The sequence below is a fragment of the Podarcis vaucheri genome (assembly GCF_965113315.1).
Source record: "Podarcis vaucheri genome assembly, chromosome: 10".
Lineage (NCBI taxonomy): Eukaryota > Metazoa > Chordata > Lepidosauria > Squamata > Lacertidae > Podarcis > Podarcis vaucheri.
In genome coordinates, this window is record NC_138748.1 from 4,751,069 (window position 1) to 4,772,303 (window position 21,235).

General features: G+C 44.7%; 2 protein-coding genes across 2 annotated transcripts in view; both read left to right on the forward strand.

The window, feature by feature from the left end:
* STK38L (serine/threonine kinase 38 like) overlaps positions 1 to 21,235 on the forward strand; it is a 502,631-nt gene that overhangs the window by 430,724 nt on the left and 50,672 nt on the right. Inside the window, exon 2 of the mRNA XM_082240133.1 lies at positions 21,052 to 21,088. The gene's annotated coding sequence lies outside the window, so the exon portion shown is untranslated. The remainder of the gene's footprint in view (positions 1 to 21,051; positions 21,089 to 21,235) is intronic.
* On the forward strand, positions 3,331 to 9,612 carry MED21 (mediator complex subunit 21). Its single transcript, XM_082240189.1, has 4 exons — positions 3,331 to 3,492; positions 3,877 to 3,991; positions 6,463 to 6,563; positions 8,178 to 9,612. The coding sequence occupies exons 1-4, from the start codon at positions 3,451 to 3,453 to the stop codon at positions 8,349 to 8,351; spliced, it is 432 nt and encodes a 143-aa protein (XP_082096315.1). The 5' UTR covers positions 3,331 to 3,450; the 3' UTR covers positions 8,352 to 9,612.

The following is a 21,235-nucleotide window of genomic DNA, read 5'->3' on the forward strand; positions in this document are numbered from 1 at the left end:
GCCGCGATGCCGAAACCCTCCGGCTGCGCAACAGGCGCTCACTTCCGGGGAGGGAGCCCTGCTCTCCCCGCCTCCCTCTTCCGCGGAGCGGGCGGCCCCCGCCGAGGCGCCGCTTGGCGCAGAGACAACGGAGTTTGCTTGGCCAAGGGGCCAGGGCAGCCGTGCCGGTTGCAGCAACCCTCCTTCCCCGAAAGGGCAGCCCGCTTGCTTTGTTGGCATCTCTCGCCGCGCCTGGGAATGCCGCCGCCGCCTCACCCCAAATGTCAAATGCTTGGAAATGCAGCTCACCTTCAAAAAATTAAAAAGGATTGCCTGCTTCAGGAGCGTGGAGGGGAATAGCTAACCCGCAAGCCACTGGGGTGGGAAGGGGGAAATGCAGCCTTGCATTAGGGAAAGAAGATCTCTTGGCAGGGGAGGCAGGAGCAGGCGAGACTAGAGGGAAAACCAAGGGAGGGGGCAGAAGGAGCTGGGGCCTGGGGGGGCATGGGCGTAGCCAGGATTTTTGCTGGGGGGGGGGCAGCCAAAGTGCTTGAGGTGTTTCTCAGGCGATCTGCCCCCTCTTGGCTACACCCATGTTGGAGGGGGTCACCCTCCCTCAAAGTGCCATTCAAATGGTGCCTGTGCGCCAAGTCTTGCGCTCGATTATGCAGGGTGGGGCTTGCCCCCTGAGCTGATGTGCAGGTTTAGGGGCCCTGAAAGAGGCTGGGGGTTACTCATTAGAGTCGCCATCTTTTTCAGCACAAACACAAGATGGTGTGGGTGAGCTAATGAAAAATTCCATATATATTTTTAAATGTTTTTTAATAAAAGCATTTTCACAGCGTTTTATATGTGTGTGTGGATTCAGCCCTGTTTGCTCAGTTATTTCTGAGTCAAATGAGGTTTTCTCCATAGTAATAGCCCTGTTAGATACAGGTTTCTCAGAAGTAAATCTTGCAGAGATCTGTGATTCTTCCTAGCAAGTAAGTGCAGAAAGAATTAGTCTTTTGCGTTTTTTCTTGAAAGACATTTTTTTGTGTGCACTTTTAACAGTTGCATGATTTGGAAAAATTCAACAGGTGCAGAATCTTATGCTCTACAGAGGTTGGCAGCATCCTTCTCACAGTGTTTTCATAATACATCACCACTGATTTCAACAGAACTTCCTGAGAAATTGGAAATGTCAGAAACTGCCTTACACTAAGTCAGACCATTGGTCCAGCTAGCTCAATGTTGCCAACACTGACTGCAAGTTTCAGGCAGAGTCCAGGGATTAGAGCTGGGACCTTTTGCATGTAAACCATGTTCTCTACCACCAAGTTATGGTGCTGTGCGCAGCCTTGTCCTGCACACATTTACTCCAAGTGAGTGTACAAAGGCTGAAAGCTCTTGCAGCTCCATCTGTTTCTCTACTGCCAATCAGAGGAGAAGCTGGGTTAGTTTGTTGCATCAAGCACCACAAAAGAATATTGTAGAATCTTAAAATACTAACAAATGTGTTATTGCATAAGCTTTTGTGGATTGGAGATGGTTATACACAAACAAGGGGAGACTGCAATGTGCAGCCACATAATTTATCAAGACCAACAGACTCTTGTGGCACCTTAAAGATTAGCACATTTATTTAGAGGTCTAATTCTATCAACAAATGATTTGAAAATGATTTGAATAGTGACATTTTAATCACACTAGCTTACAAATGCCAGGATATATCTGCAGGATTGCCTTACCCCATGTTCACCCACTCAACTGCTTAAACCTGTGGAACTGGTACCATTATTGGTGTGGTGCCTCATAATGCTTATTCTTAGCATTTATTTAATTTGTATACCACCCTTCACCCCACGATCCCAGGGCGATTCACAGCAGAAAAATACAAAACGAGATCATCACTTTCCACAGTTGTAACAAAATCTCTTAATGTGGCGACACCTAAACTTTGGAACTTCCTGCCTATTGATTTCTGTACTCTCAGTGTCTGCTTGAAAACATTTTTGTTTCGGAAAGCCTATGATGTAGGGGCTGATGTGCCTTGATAGTTTTCAGTGTTGGTTTTAATGACCTTTAACTGTTTTTATTGATGCTTTTCATATTTATCATAAACGGCTTAGTGGTTTTACTGCAAACAGGCAGTATATAAATTTCGTTAAATCAATAAAATAAACATGTATGCCATCGCCAACACTGCTTTGCCAATGGCCACTGCCTCAACTTAGTGTATTTCACTGCTAATAACGTATTACTTTCATTTTATAATAATAATAATAATAATAATAATAATTCTTATTTGTACCCCGCCCATCTGGCTGGGTTTCCCCAGCCACTCTGGGCGGCTTCCACAGAAACCAAAAAACACTAAAATATCATACATTAAAAGCTTCCCTGAATAGGGCCGCCTTAAGATGTCTTCTGAATGTCAGGTAGTTATCCATCACCTTGACATCCAATGGGAGGGCATTCCACAGGGCGGGTGCCACTACCGAGAAGGCCCTCTGCCTGGTTCCCTGTAACTTGGCTTCTCGCAGTGAGGGAACCGCCAGAAGGCCCTCGGTGCTGGACCTCAGTGTCCGGGCAGAACGATGGGGGTGGAGACGCTCCTTCAGGTATACTGGGCCGAGGCCATTTAGGGCTTTAAAGGTCAACACCAGCACTTTGAATTGTGCTCGGAAATGTACTGGGAGCCAATGTAAGTCTTTCAAGACCGGTGTTATATGGTCTCGGCGGCCGCCGCCAGTCACCAGTCTAGTTGCCGCATTCTGGATTAGTTGTAGTTTCCGAGTCACCTTCAAAGGTATCCCCACGTAGAGTGCATTGCAGTAGTCCAAGCGGGAGATAACCAGAGCATGCACCACTCTGCCAAGACAGTCCGCGGGCAGATAGGGTCTCAGCCTATGTACCAGATGGAGCTGGTAAACAGCTGCCCTGGACACAGATTTGACCTGTGCCTCCATGGACAGCTGTGAGTCCAAAATGACTCCCAGGCTGCGCACCTGGTCCTTCAGGGGCACAGTTACCCCATTCAGGACCAGGGAGTCCTCCACACCAGCCCGCCCCCTGTCCCCCAAAATTTCCCTCTGACCTCACCGTTTACAATTCCGCTGCCGTATGTACCATACGCAGCCAAAACTCTCAAGCTACAATTTGCTAGTCTTTAAGGCGCCACAAGACTTTCCCCCTTTTTGCTTTCTCAAAATGAGAGCTGCAGCGCCTCCTCCTGTCCGACAGAGGGCGGACCACGAAACGGTTCTCGCTGCCGCAGAGACGAGACTCTCGCCTGGGTTTTGTTGTTGTTTTTCCGCTATGGCACCGGCAGCGAGTCGAACCAAAAAGGGAACGCTTCCGAGGCGTCGCCCTGGCAACCTCAAAGCCCGCCTCCCCGCTCCTGCTCCGTCCATTGGCTGCGTCATTGGCTGCGCCCAATGAGGAGCGGAGGAAGAGGGCGCCGCCTCTGCGTGCGGGGACTGGCGGGCAATGGCGGACCGCCTCACGCAGCTGCAGGATGCGGTGAACTCGGTGAGGGAGGCCGCGTTCCGCCCGGGACGGGGCCTGGGCCTTGAGCGGAACATCCCCGGGCCCTTAAAAAGGGGAGTGGGAGGAGGAGGAGCGGGAGGGAGGGAGGGAGCCCGAGGCTGCGCGTATTGTGATGCTGCAAGTGCCTCAGCTGATCGCGTTATTCTTATTATTTTTGTGTAAAAGCCTTTCTGAAGAGCTTATTAGTTAAAACCCCTAAGCGGTGTGCAAAAACGCAGGGGTGAAGCAGTAGAAAGAGGGCCATAAAAACATTAGTAAGGTCCAAGCTTGTGAGTCAGGGAAAGAGCCTGGGCACAAAAAGGGGCTTCCTGAGACGCCTGAAGCAGCTAATGGCTGATGCTTCGTGTATTTTGTATTTGTCAATAGCTTGCAGATCAGTTTTGTAATGCGATTGGAGTCTTGCAGCAGTGCGCCCCACCCGCTTCCTTCACCAATATTCAAACGGCAATAAACAAGGATCAGCCTACTAATCCTACAGAAGGCAAGTAAACTTCCCTGTAATACTTTTCAGGGAGAGAAGAGTAAAATAATGCACTGTAATGTAAAATGGGAATCTCTTTTTAATGCTGAACTGTTCTTTACTTTTTTAAAATGTCTTACTGGTTTTATAAAAGAAACAGATGTAACAAGAACAATGAAAACCAGTAACTGCCCTTTACTTTTTAATAATGATTATGTAAGTTTCTTCCTTAACAGCTTTTTAATCAATAATGAATTGGCAGGGATTATTTGTAGGATGTACAAGTGTGTGAAGCAGGTGTGGGAACCTCTTCCCTCTCCAGAGATTGCTGAACTCCAACTCCAACATGGCCAGTGGCCAGGGATGATGGGAGCTGATAGTTTACCAAATTCTAGAGGGCTCAAGGTTCTCTGCAACTGATGTAAGAGAGGCCACTAACATTTGCCTCAGTTTAATTGTCCATGAGTAATTGCTCCAAGTAAACATTGAATGAAGCTATAAGACATATTCATACCACCATAAGTTTTTGTTTGCCTTCTATAAGGAGGGATTATTGTGGCCAGTGTGGTGTAGTGGTTAAGAGCAGTGGACTTGTAATCTGGTGAACCCAGTTCGCTTCCCCACTCCTCCACATGCAGCTGCTGGGTGACCTTGGGCTAGTCATACTTCTTTGAAGTCTCTCAGCCCCACTCACCTCACAGAGTGTTTGTTGTGGGGGAGGAAGGGAAAGGAGAATGTTAGCTGCTTTGAGACTGCTTCAGGTAGTGATAAAGCGGGATATCAAATCCAAACTCCTCTTCTTCTTCTATAAGTTGGACAGCCTGGGGACTATGGACTGCAGGAATATACCACTTTTCTGACTTATAGTGATGCTACTGCCCTGTCTACAATTGCTCAGATGTGAAGCATCTTATAGCAAACTAAATCTGTGAAACTCTGGTATTTGTGTATTTTCACTTGCATAGTAAGGTCATTTAACCTGTTCTATGCTTGTTTTAACCTATTCTATGAAATTCCTTCATTGCAGGAGATTGGACTAAAGGACTCTTTGGGGTCCCTTCCAATTCTGTGATTCTTACAAGTCTCACCATGTTGAGTGGGCTTTACTACCTAGTAAGCGTGTTTAGGATTGCAGCCTGGAGATGCTGCGAGTAAGCTACACATTTTAGAACTTATTTTTAAGTAAATATGCAAAGGGATTGTGCTGTGAAGCTTATATGGTCATTACAATGCTCACATCTCATAATATTGTTTCCTGTTCATTAATGGACTACTCACATGATAGAACCTATCCGGTGGAGGCTTTGCCATAGTAGCAGGGGCATACCTAGGGATTGGCCAGGTTATCCCATGGCACAGACCCAAGTGGGTGCAAAAAAATGTACTTCTCCACCCTGGCTCGGAGTAGCTGTGAGCTTCCCCTGCCGTCCACTGGTAGAACACTTAAGACAACAAAAGCAAACTTCTTGAGTTTCTGGTTGGAGATGCTGATACAGCTTTTTGCCAAGGGTGCGTGAGAGCCTAGGTACACCTCCGCATCGAGAAGACACTTCCACTTATGCAGGTTGGAGCACTTATTACTGATCCCATCCACACACACCCTTAAGTCTCCAGTCTCCCACAGCAAAGCTTCTCCCAAGTGTTGGGGGACCCTCTGTAATGGATGATAATAATAATTATAGTAGTAACAATAATAATAATTAATAATTTTATTTATACCCTGTTCATCTGGCTGGGTTTCCCCAGTCACTGGGTGGCTTATAGCATAGTAAAACATCAAACATTAAAGACTTCCCAATACCTTCAGATGTCTTCTAAAAGTTATGTAGTTCTTTATCTCCTTGACATCTGAAGAGAGGGCATTCTGCAGGGTGGGTGCCACTACCAAGAAGGCCCTCCTCCTGGTTCCCTCTAACTTCGCTTCTCGCAGTGATGGAACCACCAGAAGACCCTCAGAGGAGGAGGACAGTATCTGGGCTGAATAATGGGGGTGGAGCCGCTCCTTCAGGTATACTGGGCCAAGGCTATTTAGGGCTTTAAACGTCAGTACCAACACTTTGAATTGTGTTCGAAAACGTACTGGGAGCCAGTGAAGATCCTTTTGGACCAGTGTTATATGATCCCGACAGCCACTCCCAGTCACCAGTCTTGCTGCCGCATTCCAGTATAGGCAGTGGGATTGTTGAAAATCAGGTGCCCTGCCTTGCATGAACAAAGTGCTTTCTGCTTAGGCAAAACCAACACTAGATCCAACTTATTTGCACTCTGTAGGGAAATGTGTTGTTTTAGACTTTCTGTACTCCATTCCCATGTACTGTACAGTAAATCTTTGCAGTAGTTATTGTAAACATTTGCAGAAAATAAGTAAAATAATAAAAATATCTGTCATTATACAGTAAATATTATTGTGCATCTTGAAATTTTATTTCTTTTAAACAACTTGATCTTCTGCAATAGTTGTAAAGATGGTGTCAATGTTGTTGCTTTTACAGAATATGCCCAGCTGTTTGCTGCATTGATTGCAAGAACTGCCAAGGATATTGACGTATTAATAGATTCCTTGCCCAGTGAAGAATCCACAGCCACATTACAAGTAAAAATGAAATTTAAATGGCTCGTGCTTTGTGTAATACTGCTTTTGTTTACTATTGAATGCTAGGAATATGAAACAACCATGACTGGCACAGAGAAGTCCATAATAACTGCTAATGCTGTACACTCTAAGTGAGGGGCGGAGAACCTGTGCCCTCCAGATGCTGCAGGACTCAAACTCCCATCATTCCTGACTATTGGCCATTCTTGCTGGGGCTGATGGGAGCTGAAGTCCAGCATCTGGAGAAGTATGTTTTATCACCTCTTATGTAAATGTCAGACAGCATTTTCTTCGTTGGGGGTGGTGATCTCTGTAGGGAACCATTGACCGAAATGTGTCTTCCAGAACCCACTTCTGGAACTGCACTTCCCAGAATGATTTGTGGTGCCAAAGCCCCATTTCAGCCTGTTAGTCCAGAAGTGTACCCAGTTTTATGATATCAAACCTCTGCAGATCCAGCAGAAACACCAACTCCTGATTGATGTAGACAATGCACTTAGAGCAACCAAGGTTGTTTTTGTTCTATAACTTGGGCTATAACCATATGAAAATGGACCAAACCTGGAGTTGAGAGGCCGCTATGTTCTGGTAGCTTGCCCAAGAACTGAAGACTGCCTTAGTTCCTGCTGTGACCATTAAAAAGTGTAATCTTAAATACAGTTCTTGATAACTTAGAAATTATTAGCTGTGGGTGTATATACCTATTTTTTAAAAACAACATTTTATATCTATTCTTAAACATTAAAAATGTATTTAATTCTATTTTTAATTCTATTTTGCTACATGGTTGTTTGATGCCCTGGGCTCTTTGGATAGGGAAGATAAAAATTTAAATTAAATAAGAAGTCCACTTTTGAGTGCTTGAGGGGGTGTCAGAATATAGGCAGCTGTTGCATACCAAGTCAGGCCATTGGTCCATCTAGTTTAGTATTGTCAACGCAGACTGCTAGTAACACTGCAAGGTTTCAGGTGGTAGTTTTTTCTCAGCCCTGGAGGGACTTTTGGATGCAAAGCATGTGCTCTACCACTTAGAATCATAGAATCATAGAGTTGGAAGAGACCACAAGGGCCATCGAGTCCAACCCCCTGCCAAGCAGGAAACACCATCAGAGCACTCCTGACATATGGTTGTCAAGCCTCTGCTTAAAGACCTCCAAAGAAGGAGACTCCACCACACTCCTTGGCAGCAAATTCCACTGTCGAACAGCTCTTACTGTCAGGAAGTTCTTCCTAATGTTTAGGTGGAATCTTCTTTCTTGTAGTTTGGATCCATTGCTCCGTGTCCGCTTCTCTGGAGCAGCAGAAAACAACCTTTCTCCCTCCTCTATGTGACATCCTTTTATATATATTTCTGCGAAGTCATTAAAAGAGTTGTCTCCAGTAAATGAAACTGCAGTGTTAGACTTTTCAGGTTCTGTGTTACTGAAATGCGTAATAACATGCAGTATTACGAAGTGTTATAAGACACCAGCTATTCACAGGCTAAAAATAAGAGGGTCCCAGAAATGACTCTTACCTCCTCCTCCCCTCCTCCCCCGCAAGAGTCAATTCTCTTCAATTTTAAAGTACTAAACAGATGTGCTGTCAGCGTTTCTGTTTTTCCCAAATGTATAGGCTGCCAGTTTGCATCGCTTGGAGGAAGAGAATCACGAGGCAGCTGCACGTCTTGAAGAGGTGGTTTATCGTGGGGATATGCTCTTGGAGAAGATACAGAATGCTTTAGCTGACATTGCTCAATCACAACTGAAGACAAGAAGTGGCAGTCATAGTCAACCTGCTCCGGATTAACCACCAGAGGTGTTGGGACTTGACCACAAAATTTGAACTTCTTGAGAAGGTGGGGAGGGGAGGACTTTTTTTAAAAAAGTTGTACATTACTGTTGAGCCTTAATCCTGTGGAAGGATGTCTGGTGTTGTGCTTCTGGGAAAACATCTCCCTGTTGACGAGATATTCAGTCTTTCGTAAGGCATTTCACTAGCAGGAAGTAATCACAAATTGAGAGTTGCCAAACTTTTAATTTTTAATATGTTCCTTATGCCCAAAGCCCTCTGCTTTGTTTGTTAATGTTTGTTAGATCAGAATGTCTGATTTCATTTGGCCGGCAACCTTGTGAAGTCATTATGAATTAAATGCCCCAGGCACGCATGTGTAATAAGGCATGCATACTGGCACACGGTGTTTTATTGCATGGAATTGTCCTTTCGACTTCCAAAGCATTCAACTTCCAAATCGCAGCTTCTGATTGGCTGCAGGAAACTCCTACAGCCATTTGGAAGAAGCCCCATTCGACTTTTGGCTTCCAAAAGAATGTTTGACAGTCGGAACAGTCACTTCCGGGTTTCGATCATTCAGGAGCCAAAATGTCCGGGTTCTGGGGCGTTTGACAACTAAGGTACGACTGTACATGTAAAGTGTCACTAAGCCATGGTCTTTAACTTGCTCCTAATGCTTTTTCTTTTTCTATTGACTAGCGGACTAAAGAAAATCCTCTAGTTTTTCCAGTACAGATTTGCAATGGATAGCAAGAGCTTGGTTTTTATTTCTTGTGGGAGATCTGGGTACTGTCCAGCTGTTGAACAGCTTATAGACATCTGCATGTAGCTATGGATGATCACTGTACATTGGGGTGGGAAACCTCTGGCCCTCCAGACATTGTTGGACTACAACTCCCATTAGTTGCAGCCAACATGGGCAGTGGATTATTGGAGTTGTAGTCCAGCAGCATCTGCAGGGCAATAGGTTCCACATCCCTGCTGTATGCACTGTTACGGATATAATTAGATGGTCTGCTTTGGTGTGGAAGCGGAAGGAAAGAAGGTATGGAAGAATTAGAGGTTTGCATACCTGTTCTACATGGGACACAGCTTGGGCTAAATCAATTGATTCAAACAAAGGTGAGCCGTCATTTTTTATTGGAAGCTCAGTCTTGATGGTATCCAAAGTTAGAACTTAGACAATTTGCATAAATGAAGCATAGCTGAATATGACAGGTCAACACTTTAATGTCAAACATGTGCAGACAAATAAAAATTATTTTTTGTCTTAAAATAGTTTGTTTCTATCTATATTGTCTCTCTCTCACACTCACACACACAATTTTACCCTACTGCTTTTATTTGTGTTGTAATATTAGAAACTAGCTAAATTGCCCTCATATCATCCTGATATTTGATTAGAAATCGAACCTACTTTTAAATTTATTTTTATTCTACCATCAATTATATAAATGTAAAAATTAAAAAACAAACTGAAGTGCTTTTTACAATATTTTGTACACCAACTAATTTTTCCATGTCCTCTTAATAAGAAAATTCATAAACAGAATTACAAATATACTAAAAGCAGATTAAAACAATAAAACTCAGTCTAAAAAGGACTAGGAAAACACACACACATACGTATCAAAAGATAGAAAAGTAGTTTCCAGATGGGTCTGTGGGAAGGAAATTACATAAATGAGGTGTTTCCCTCTGATTGGCAGCCGTTTCATCTTGGGCACTATGAAGATCCTTTTCGCTGACAACACAAGACAGCATTGCCTGGGCTTTATATGCATGTTATACAGATTTTGTTGAACTATCAGACCATAATCTTTGTGCCAGATTTAATATTACTGATATTCAGGGAATAAATGGTGAGGATTCCTGAATATTTAAAACAGTTGCTTGAAGAAATGTGGATCTTCTCAGCTACTCTAGTACTGGACCGTCCCATTCACTTTGGTATTAGAAAATGAAGAATGAAATCAAGGTTCAGCGTTTGTGCTAGAAAATACTACACATGGTTGACAGCATCCATTGTTCAAGAGAATGCAAATATAGGCACTAGCACTGGTTTATATTGCCTGGGCTTTCTTGGGTGCTAATTAGTGTAAGCCCTTGTCTATGTCCCTTTCCTGGAAACAATTCCTAGGGGTCCCTGTTCATTCATCATCAGAATAGTTCTCTCAAGTCTAGTAGATACAAAAGTTTTGCTATCTTTTCACTATGTTAACCATTTTCTCCCTCTTTCATAATTGGATACAGAGTGGAATACAGGGTATAGCAGAGGATCTATACCGTTTATTTATGTCTTTATTTTTAAAGATTTTAGATTTCCCTGAAGTATGACCAGTTTGGATCTGAAACATGTTGGATCTATAAGCAGAACCAGGCAGACTACTAAGAAGGGCTTGGGATAACCTGAAACTTGAATGTAAAGAACAACATGCAGCTCTTAATTCAGTTCAATGACCATCAACTCTTTTATGGTGAGGGCCTTTCTGGTGTAGGTCAGTGGTGCTATTTTGCAGTCTTTAATCAAAAGGGACACAAAATACTTGCAATTCTTGTGTGTCATAGCTTATCAGTGGTGTTTATCAATGGTACTTTAAAAATCAAAGTATTGTTGCATTTACCAAAATTATTTTTATTATTTTATTTGCAATAAAGGAAATATGAAGAGGAATAGTACAATCCTGTGAACCATACAGAGAAATGCAATGATGCAGAGGGTGGTATAGGTCCATTAAAGCTGTATTTCACTGTCCAATGTATTTCTCCACAGGTGACAGGGTCATCTAGTCCAACCCCCTGCAATGCTAAAGCATCCATGATGGATGGCCACCCAACCTCTCCTTAAAAACCTCCAAGGAAGGAGAGTCCACAACCTTTCAAGGGAGTCCATTTCACTGTTGAACTGTTCTTACTGTCAGAAAATCCTTCTTGATGTTTCGTCAGAATCTCCTTTCTTGTAGCTTGAAGCCATTGCTTTGAGCCCTGCTCTCCAGAGCAAGAGAGAACCAGCTTGTTCTCTTTTCCATGTGCCAGCCCTTGAGACATTTGAAGATGGCTATTCTATCTCCTCTCCGTCTCCTCTTTTCCAGTCCAAACATACCCAGCTCCTTCAGAGCTTCCATTCATTTCAGGGCAGATGAATGAAATTATAAGACAACATTTTTTTCACCAGTATTTGTGACCTTCTTGTCTAGTCCCCTCCACTTTAGCCATTTTGAGATGACTATGATATATTTCCCCTGAAATAGATTTATGCAACTTTAAAAAATCTTCTGTCATTGGAAATCTTCCTGCACCTCTTTGGGATATATAATATACTATTTGGTGGAAACTATTATCTATATTCTATCCATAATTTGATGGAGCAAGATGTGCCTCTATATGTATCCATAGAGATATTTTAGATAAGTGGCATTCAGTTGAGTTTCCTGCACTGCAGGGGGCTGGACTTGGGGTCCCTTCCAACTCTACAATTCTATTATTCTTTGATTGAATGGCTGTTTGAAAATGTTATTTTATACGCTTTTAAGAGCTGGAAAGGGGAAGGAATGATTCTGCACATCATACTTCATCACCCAAACTTTCCCCTCTGATTTTGAAGTCAATTCTGAAATGCTGTTTCAAACCTGCTAATCCCTCAGCTCATGATTCTTGAAGATGGCACCACAGTGTGGTGTAGTGGTTAGGAGCGGTAGTCACGTAATCTGGGTAACCGGGTTCGCGTCTCCGCTCCTCCACATGCAGCTGCTGGGTGACCTTGGGCCAGTCACACTTCTTTGAAGTCTCTCAGCCCCACTCACCTCACAGAGTGTTTGTTGTGGGGGAGGAAGGGAAAGGAGATTGTTAGCCGCTTTGAGACTCCTGAAGGGGAGTGAAAGGCGGGATATCAAATCCAAACTCTTCTTCTTCTTCTTCTTCTTCTTCTTCTAATTGTAGGGCATCTCCTACAGGCTTTTTCACTTTGTTCTATTTATTCCACTGCAAACTAAATTTTCCCAATGTTGCTTACACAGCATGAAACACTTACATTGGTCTGGGAAATCCATTAAGGTGAGATCTGCCACCACAAAGCCCCATCTGGCATTTATTTGTTCAATACTTATTAAGGTAGCTAGTGACGTGCTTCCTTGGGCTTGCCGACTCTTTCAGCCACAGATGTCAGCTGTCTAGCATTGTCTGAAATTACCTATATTTGTCTTGCTCTCAGGCTGTTGTGTCTGCAGCTGGTGTGTGTTTGCATTTCTCATAGTCTTTATCCTCCATTAAAGTCACCCCTTGTAATATGGCAATACAGCGTCTTCTTCCGAGGCAAAACAAGCATTTATTTAACTAACCACATTTATTGACTGACTTTACAGTAACATAGTCCTTTGACCTTTTGCTATGAACTCTGTTTATGTACAGTATAGACAAAAGCACACTAATTAGCCTGGGAACAGGACATTTGTTATTTATTATTAGGAAAATAGCTCACTTTCTAAGCACTCACAAATCTGAACAGATGAACTTTCAATATTTAAAAAAAGCTTTCAGCTTTCCGTCCTGGTGTTATACAGTTGATTTGACATCTTAATGGACATTATAAGTGCAAGTATTTCACAGCCATGCAGTTGCCATTGTTGCAAAATGTTACAAATCCACATACAAAATGTGTAGAGATTCTATACAAATATGCAAAATGGAACTACAATACAGCTGAAGTTTTAATAATGTAAATACTTTTATTTGACTATCAAAAGTATATACCAACAATTTAGTACAATTTAACATGGCAGTTTACAGCAGTATACATAATAAAATATAAAATCAGCAAAAAAGGACTAAAGTGACTAGTTGATAAAAATTTTAAACAGTTGCATAGATCTGTTTACATCTTCAAGAGATGCCCTTTTAATTCTGAACAAAAGTCCAGAAATAGCATTGTGTGACAAGTTTAAATGTACCCAAACTATGAAGGACTTTACTTACAAACTTGCTGGCAGTGGCAAGGGTTGTTATAGCTAGGAAATGGAAAAAGCAAGGTGGATATCAAATAGAAGTATAGGATAATGATCAATTAACATGTGCTATCAAAGAAGGGGAAAATGGAATATATTTGTGGGATTTGTTGAGGCCTGGTTGGGGGGGGGGTGACTACACAGACGTAGGTGGGGGTAATCTGTCCCCTTCAAAACCATTTCAAGAAGTGTTACATTTTGGAAAGTTTGATAATTATGATAAATAATGGTCTCAGGCTCAGCGTACACATTTTTATTTGTATTATTATTTGTTAAAAGAAAGAAAGAAGATGCTCCTACCTCTTGTACTGGTAAGAGGTGTGGATCCCACCCTCCAAGCGCTTATAAAGCCAAATCATCTGCCCTCCAATGTTTCTCTCAGGAAAATAGAGACAACCTACTCAACATCAGGAAGCTTCTCTCGCATTGGATCGCATAGCACACGGATACCTCATATTTGTCATACATTGATATTGATCACCTTGAGCCAATGGCAACCTCCGCACCTCACCTATCTCACAGGAATGCTGTAAAGAAAAAATGTGCAAGGGAAGGGATCCACAGACAAATGGAACAAAATAAAATTTTAGTGTAAGCTGCCTTGAGTCCCTGTCAGGGAAAAAGGAGGAGGAGGAGGAGGAGGAGAAGAAGAATGGAAACGGAGAATGACCAGGAACATGCCAGAGAGCCCACCCCAGCCTCTTTCTTGTGTGTGTGTGTTTTGAAGATTCTCTGGAAGCTGCATTCTGCACCCACTACCCTATTTGGGGGGGGGGGTTCTGTAACATAAGAAATTGCTTTCTACCACGTCAGACCATTGATCCATCTACTACCGATGGTGTGTTGCAGATATTAAATATTGCACAGTTTGAAGCGGCTGGAGGCATCAAAACTTACTCCTTTAGAAGTGAAACATTGTCCAGACCCATAGAAATATTCAAACTTTAGCTGGCAGAACTTTCTTCAAAACACAAAAACATCTAAAATATGCATGCAATATCTTCTGCTATCCAACACAGGCGCAGCATCTTACAAAATATGAAATAATCCAATCAGACCTATAAGCAAAGGTCTCTCTCTCCAGTCTGCTTTCCAGCCTCCAGGCTGTTTGCTCTCCTGTCAGGAGAGCCATTCAGAGAGAAAACTCCGTTTGCATCTTCACTCCCATTAAGTTTGAGAGGCAAAGACTCAAAGGCAACCCCTTTCAAAATGGAAATTGCGACCCCCATACCTTCTCGCATGATCCTAGGTTACAACCCTCAGGTTATCTACCAGAGAACAACAATCAGTTAATCATTAACTTAGCAGGAGCTCAGAGTCCTTTAGAAAAACTCTGGTTTTCAGCCATTTTCCATTTCCATTAATACATACACATTTTTCATTTCTGTGTGAATTAGACCATTAACATGCTGACTGAGAGTGGCACTCCAGGGTTTTGGGTGGCCCTGTCTGGAGGTGCCAGGGACTGAACCTGGGGTCTCATTCTGCACTGGTGTGGAACCAGCAGGAGGGAGCCTTTTGTGTGAAGGCCTTTTGACATAAGAACAGTACAAATAGACACACATTTGAACATTACAGAATCGGGGGTATTCTTGATGCTACCCAGCAGATATCTTAGGAATGTATGTTACAGCAATAAGTAATAGGGGAAGCAGTCATCGGGCCTATTGTGTTGCCAGTCAGCTAGGATCTAAAAGGACCACATGGTGGAAATAACTGTACTTCATCACTATATAGTGCTATTCTTGAATCTATTGATCAACTAGCAACAGGGAAATAGTATTTGAGGACGAAAATATTTTAACAGTTCCTGATTTCAGATTCCCTCCATCTTGTTTCTGAGCCTAACAAATCCCAAGAACATCTTGAAGCAGAAGGATTTAAATTGGTTGCCACAGAAAACAAGAACGGGGGAAGAATTCTGCATTTTAGGAGAAGGGCTCTGTCTATGAGAGTCCGACAAAGGCGGGGAGAACCAATGGAAGGTCACTAAGGGGTAAAGTTTTGTTTGCACTTTTCTGGTAATCCAATATTTATTAGAAGCAAGTGAAGCATGGCTTTTTCAGCATCAAGCAAGCAGCTGGGAATTTCAGCTAAATCGTTTTTCTTCCACCAGAACTCAGCAGGTCAGATGTGGCTTAGTCTTGCAAAATACCCTGTGGCCAATATACCACAAAGCTTTAATGTAAGACTTGTCTCCTAGTAAATAAATGCAAATATTTCAATAATTCATTTTGTATGGTTCTTCGAAACTTGTGTACATTCTCAATGAGTTTTATGCCCATTTGGAGACAGCTTTCAGTGTCTAGCCCTGAAGTGTTCATTCTATCCATTTAGAGAGGGGGCCAGCCACCTTTCAGATTACATACACTTATCCTACAGCAGCATCTGTTTCATTAGCTCACTGGCTTTAAACACTGAATGTTTATTGTTATAAGCAATCAAAAACACTGTCAATCTTGCTATGTTATAACTTCCCAACCACAACATGTTCTTAAGATATATACTGTTGTTTTTGTAATTTAATCTAAAATATATCCAAGAATGGGGACAAGAAGTTTTCTGTGAATTCTTGCAACCTCAAAATCATTACAATCCCCCCTGCAATGACAGCCCATCTACCCTTTTTAATAATTGCATATTATTAAATATGCACAGAATCCTCCACTGGCACCAATGGCTGCATATTAGCAGAATACTCATCTGCAGAAAATAAGGAAGAGGGTTATTAACAAACACGCTGTAGGACAAATTTGCTCCAGGGATCTTCCCCAGAGGGAGTCAATCGCTCTGTGAGAAGAAGGAGTCAGACACCAAGACCAGGCAAAACAAAAGGTTGTTTATTCTCGAGACAGCGCTGCACGAGCAACTAACTCCCCGACTCCTGCTGCAAATAGGGAGAGCCCCGTCCTGTTCACATCAAAGGTACTTTATACCACACATGCTTCCAAACTTTAAGCAGCACTGTTAAACTTGCCTAGCTTAGTAATGAGAGGGAAACAGTGCTGCTCCAGTTCACCAGATGAAAATTATCACATTAATTAACCGCAGTGCTTGAGAAATGAAGCAAAAGGGACAAAAGGCAAAGCTGAAGAATACAAGCAATATGTAAAATGTTAGCGGCAGCAGGCACCAGGAAATAGCTCTATAAAGGGCTTCATGCTTTTCCAGCTACTGCAGTAATTATTTGTGCAAGTATTATTTATTTAGCCGGCCAGTCAAAGCCGTTTCCCGGCTGTGGCTGCTGTCACATGATGGCAGCTTCTAGGAGACACAGGTGAGAGCTTAGGGCAGGGCCAGGACCAAAGGTGGACATACTACTCCAGTAGAAGCACAACATGTCCCCCACCAGACCTGTCCCACACTACCCCTCCGCTAACACCCCAGACCCTAGTTTGCATTCTGTTTTTAATAGTGGCTTGCAAGAATATTAACAGGGAGAAATGTAAAGTATTGCACTTGGGCAAAAAAAATGAGAGGCACAAATACAAGATGGGGGACACCTGGCTTGAGAGCAGTACATGTGAAAAGGATCTAGGAGTCTTGGTTGACCACAAACTTGACATGAGCCAACAGTGTGACACGGCAGCTAAAAAAGCCAATGCAATTCTGGGCTGCATCAATAGGAGTATAGCATCTAGATCAAGGGAAGTAATAGTGCCACTGTATTCTGCTCTGGTCAGACCTCACCTGGAGTACTGTGTCCAGTTCTGGGCACCACAGTTCAAGAAGGACACTGACAAACTGGAACGTGTCCAGAGGAGGGCAACCAAAATGGTCAAAGGCCTGGAAACGATGCCTTTTGAGGAACGGCTAAGGGAGCTGGGCATGTTTAGCCTGGAGAAGAGGAGGTTAAGGGGTGATATGATAGCCATGTTCAAATAAATAAAAGGATGTCACATAGAGGAGGAAGAAAGGTTGTTTTCTGCTGCTCCAGAGAAGCAGACACAGAGCAATGGATCCAAACTACAAGAAAGAAGATTCCCCCTAAACATTAGGAAGAACTTCCTGACAGTAAGAGCTGTTTGACAGTGGAATTTGCTGCCAAGGAGTGTGGTGGAGTCTCCTACTTTGGAGGTCTTTAAGCAGAGGCTTGACAACCATATGTCAGGAGTGCTCTGATGGTGTTTCCTGCTTGGCAGGGGGTTGGACTCGATGGCCCTTGTGGTCTCTTCCAACTCTATGATTCTATGATTCTAAGATGAAGGATCCTTTCCATTTAAAGAATAGAAAAAAAGAAATTCAATATTTCACCAGGTAAGGTTCATAGGTTGTAAATCATAGTTGCTTTTGCTTAGAAGTAAAACATCACTGAAATCAGTGGGCTTCACCTATTTGAATAGATGTAGAAAAAATAATTGCCCGCTGCAAGTTTGCCAAAGTCCAAGTACCACCAAAGGCCTTTTTATCCTCCTTGTGGCAAGGCAGTTATGACCACATAACACACATCCAATGGTCCACTGGAATTAAAGTTGCAGAAGCTTAGTAGTGGAAAGGCGGCTGTCTTTCAGAGAAGGGTGTCCACCCTTACTGAGGTTTTCTTTGCAGAGCCCTTGGTTGTTCCAAGAAGCCTCGGCATCGGGGATGGGGATGAATGCAAGAAAACAATAGAATAAAAACATTTAGTAGCATTGAGAACATCTGCAAACTTTCAACAGCAGTCACCCATCCCCAAATCTAATACAGTAACTCTCAATTTACACACATTTTACTTGTGTATATTCAGCTTAATGTGCTTGGCAAATTTTTTTTGAAGGGAGTGGGCACCCAGAAAAAAAGACTTTGGCAATCCCACTCACCATTGAACCCAATGTGTTTTGACTACAGGTAATTTTGGCTTTACACGCTATCTCCAGAATGTGACCCCACATAAGCTGAGAGTTGCATGTAATCTGGAAGTATATCTTGCAGCTTGGGTGAACATGAATGTTTTTAAATCCCTTCTTAGGGTTATTCATAAAGCAGACGGGTGCCACCTCACCAGATGTCAGGGATCGGTTGGACACTGAGTGGAGACTGGGAGAAGCAGGGTTGAAAAAAGGGATCTGGGGGAATCTGTAACCTCCAGGAGACAAGCGTCAGGCAGAAGAATTGGAAAGTCAAGAACAGGTGCAGGAGGGAGATATAGGAGACATAGAGCAGGGGTCGGCAAGGTTACCTCGCCTGGGCCGGTTCCCTCCAGCGGAGATTCCTCTGTGGGCCAGATTGCACGCGTGCCTGCGATTTCTGGCTTCTGCATCGGTGCAGACGCGATATTCGGCATCTACATCTGCGCAGACATGATTTTCGGTGCCACGTACGTGAGTCCCCACACTGCGCCGGTTTAGCGCAGCATGCAGGGACTCGCAGAGCAGGCGGCTCGGTTTGGAGGTGGCTCATGGGCCAGTTAAATGACCCCTGTGGGCCGCTTGTGGCCCATGGACCTTAGATTGCTGACCCCAGGCATAGAGTCAAGGGCTTCCCCACCTCCTTCTCCTGCCCCCTCCTCTCCTGCTCCACAGTCTCCCAGGACCAGAGGAGGATTGAAGAGGGTGGAGCAGTAGCAAGTTGCACACAGGTGGAGTCTTTGCCTGCTTGCGCACAGCTCAGGTGGAAAAGATACATAACCCGAGGTCAAGATGGGGCCTCTCTCTTGTGGCAACTGCTTCATTGGGTGCACAACTAGGAGTAGCTGAGAGACATAGGACAGATGGACATGCCTTTCCCTAACTTGTAAGTGTACTTTCGACAATAAAGAGTTAATTCCTCACACTGGACATTCCTTGCCTGACAGTGCCGTGACACCAGGGAGGGCAATCCAAAACGGGGTAACTGCCACTGAGAATGCCCTATCATGGATCGGCACCAACCGGGCCTCCCTTGCCAATTGTGGAGCCGAAGATGGTTGATATTGAGAGAAGTGCTCCTTTGGGTACTTGGATCACAAGCCAATATGATGGGCTGATTCTGGGCCTGGGTTCTGGGAATGAAGGAGCCACAGAGGTCTGTGTAAAGAAAATATACAACAGCTGTTGCAGACTCTCCACACCAGGAACAGCCAACAAGGTACCTCCAGGCTGATGGGGGGTTGTAGCCCAAGACGTCTGGAAGGCACTGGGTTAGACAAGGAAAATGTTTGCACATAAACCCAAACATTACGTAGGTGTCGGAAATAGTACTTTGGGGACTGACCCTAACTCCTGCACAGGTAAAGCACGTAAAAGAAGATGACAACAGTTTTACTGCAACATCTCTGGCAACCAGTCCAGTAGTCTGGCAAGAGGCCAATGGGTCAAAAAAACAGTCAATCCAGGTTAACAATTTATGTTTACAGTACCAAATAATGCATCAATTGCTGACTTCTTTTTATACAGGAAAGAGTAACTCAGGTCCATGCAGAATTTTCAGTATATTGTTACAAGCCAATTTCTGCCCAATGGTAGCCAGAGGCTCACCCAGGGTTGTGTTTCCATTGGGAAATGAAGGCATAGTGCAGTCCGCAGTGTCTTAGAAATATAGTTTATTCACACACATTTACACCTGGAGTCCTAAACCCCAAGGGTATCTTTCGTTGCTCCTTTCACTGCTTCAGCAAGCTAAGGTCCAAAGTAGAAGCCAGTCATGGCCATTGCTCTCTCTCAGCGCATCCCCCTCCAACCAGCGCCACATGGAGTTCTGCCTAGTTTCCTCCTCCTCTTGCACTCACGGGCCTGGGCAACCTCCCCCTCCATTACCAGCATGGGCATAGCCAGGATTTTTGTTAGGGGGAACAGGAGTGATGTGGTTGGTCAGTTAGTGAAGTATTCCTATTGCTTTTCTTGATGGGGGGCAGTTGCCCCCCACTGCTATGCCCAGGATTACCGGTAGGGTCTTGCGATGGTTTAATGGCAAGGCCATCATCTCCCTCCGCCCCTCGGGCAAAACAACCAGCTCAGCCTGTCAGCTCCGATTAAGACCCCAGCAGCCAAGAATCTAGAGGAGGAAATCTGGCACCCCACTAACCCATAACAAGGTAAGCGGATGCACTTTTTAAATAAGGAGCGCCAAAAACCGGAGGGGTGGGTGGGCATGATCAACAAACTGCACAGAATTATCCACTGGATTCAAATGACGCCTCCCCGCCCGCCCCGCCCCGCCTGCCATCTGCTGCGCGGGCAGAGGTCGCCGAGCAGCATCCAGCCGGGCTCGCCAGCGTCACGCGGGGAATACTTGTTCTCTGTCCGCTTGCAGCTGGTCTTGGCTGCCCGGCTCGAGGAGAAAGCTCTGGCATTTCCACAGATGATGCCCGCGGGGCTTTAAAAGAGAAGGTCCTCTCTGCGCAGCAAGCGGGAGTGCAGTTCTGGGTTAGCCATTTGGACGCGCGTGTCTGCGCGCGCGCAGTTAGCCTGGCTTGGGGCGCAAGAGAGCCTTGCGCGGGCGCCGCACCACCCCCCTCAGCCGGGCCCCGATCCCGCTCCGTCCCGACTCTCCGAGTCACCCACGAGCAAGTCCCGCGCCCTTCCGCGGCGCCTGCTGCGCGCCGGGATCCCCAGCTGCACGTGCGCTCGCCTTGGCCCTGGGAGCGCCTCAGCCGCGCCCAGAAGCCAATCGGCAGCGGCTCCCGGCGCCCCCTCCCTCGCTCGGGCAAGGGATCCACCCTCTCGCGAGAACTGGCTAGTAAACAGAGAGATCCCTCCTGCTCGCTCGCTCGCTCGGCCGCCGCCGCCGCTGCCTCCCTCCCTCCCTCCTCCATTCGAGGCGCCGGGGCTGCGGAGAGAGCGAAGGCTTGGCGCGGTGAGTGCGGAGGGGGAAGGAGGGCTGCGCCGGGGAAGCCCACCCGCGTCCGAGGGGGGGGGCGAGGGGGAGACTTGGTTCACTTTGGTGCACTGTCACACCTACAAGGAGGTCATGTGGGGAGCCCCTCTTTCTCTCTCTCTTTCT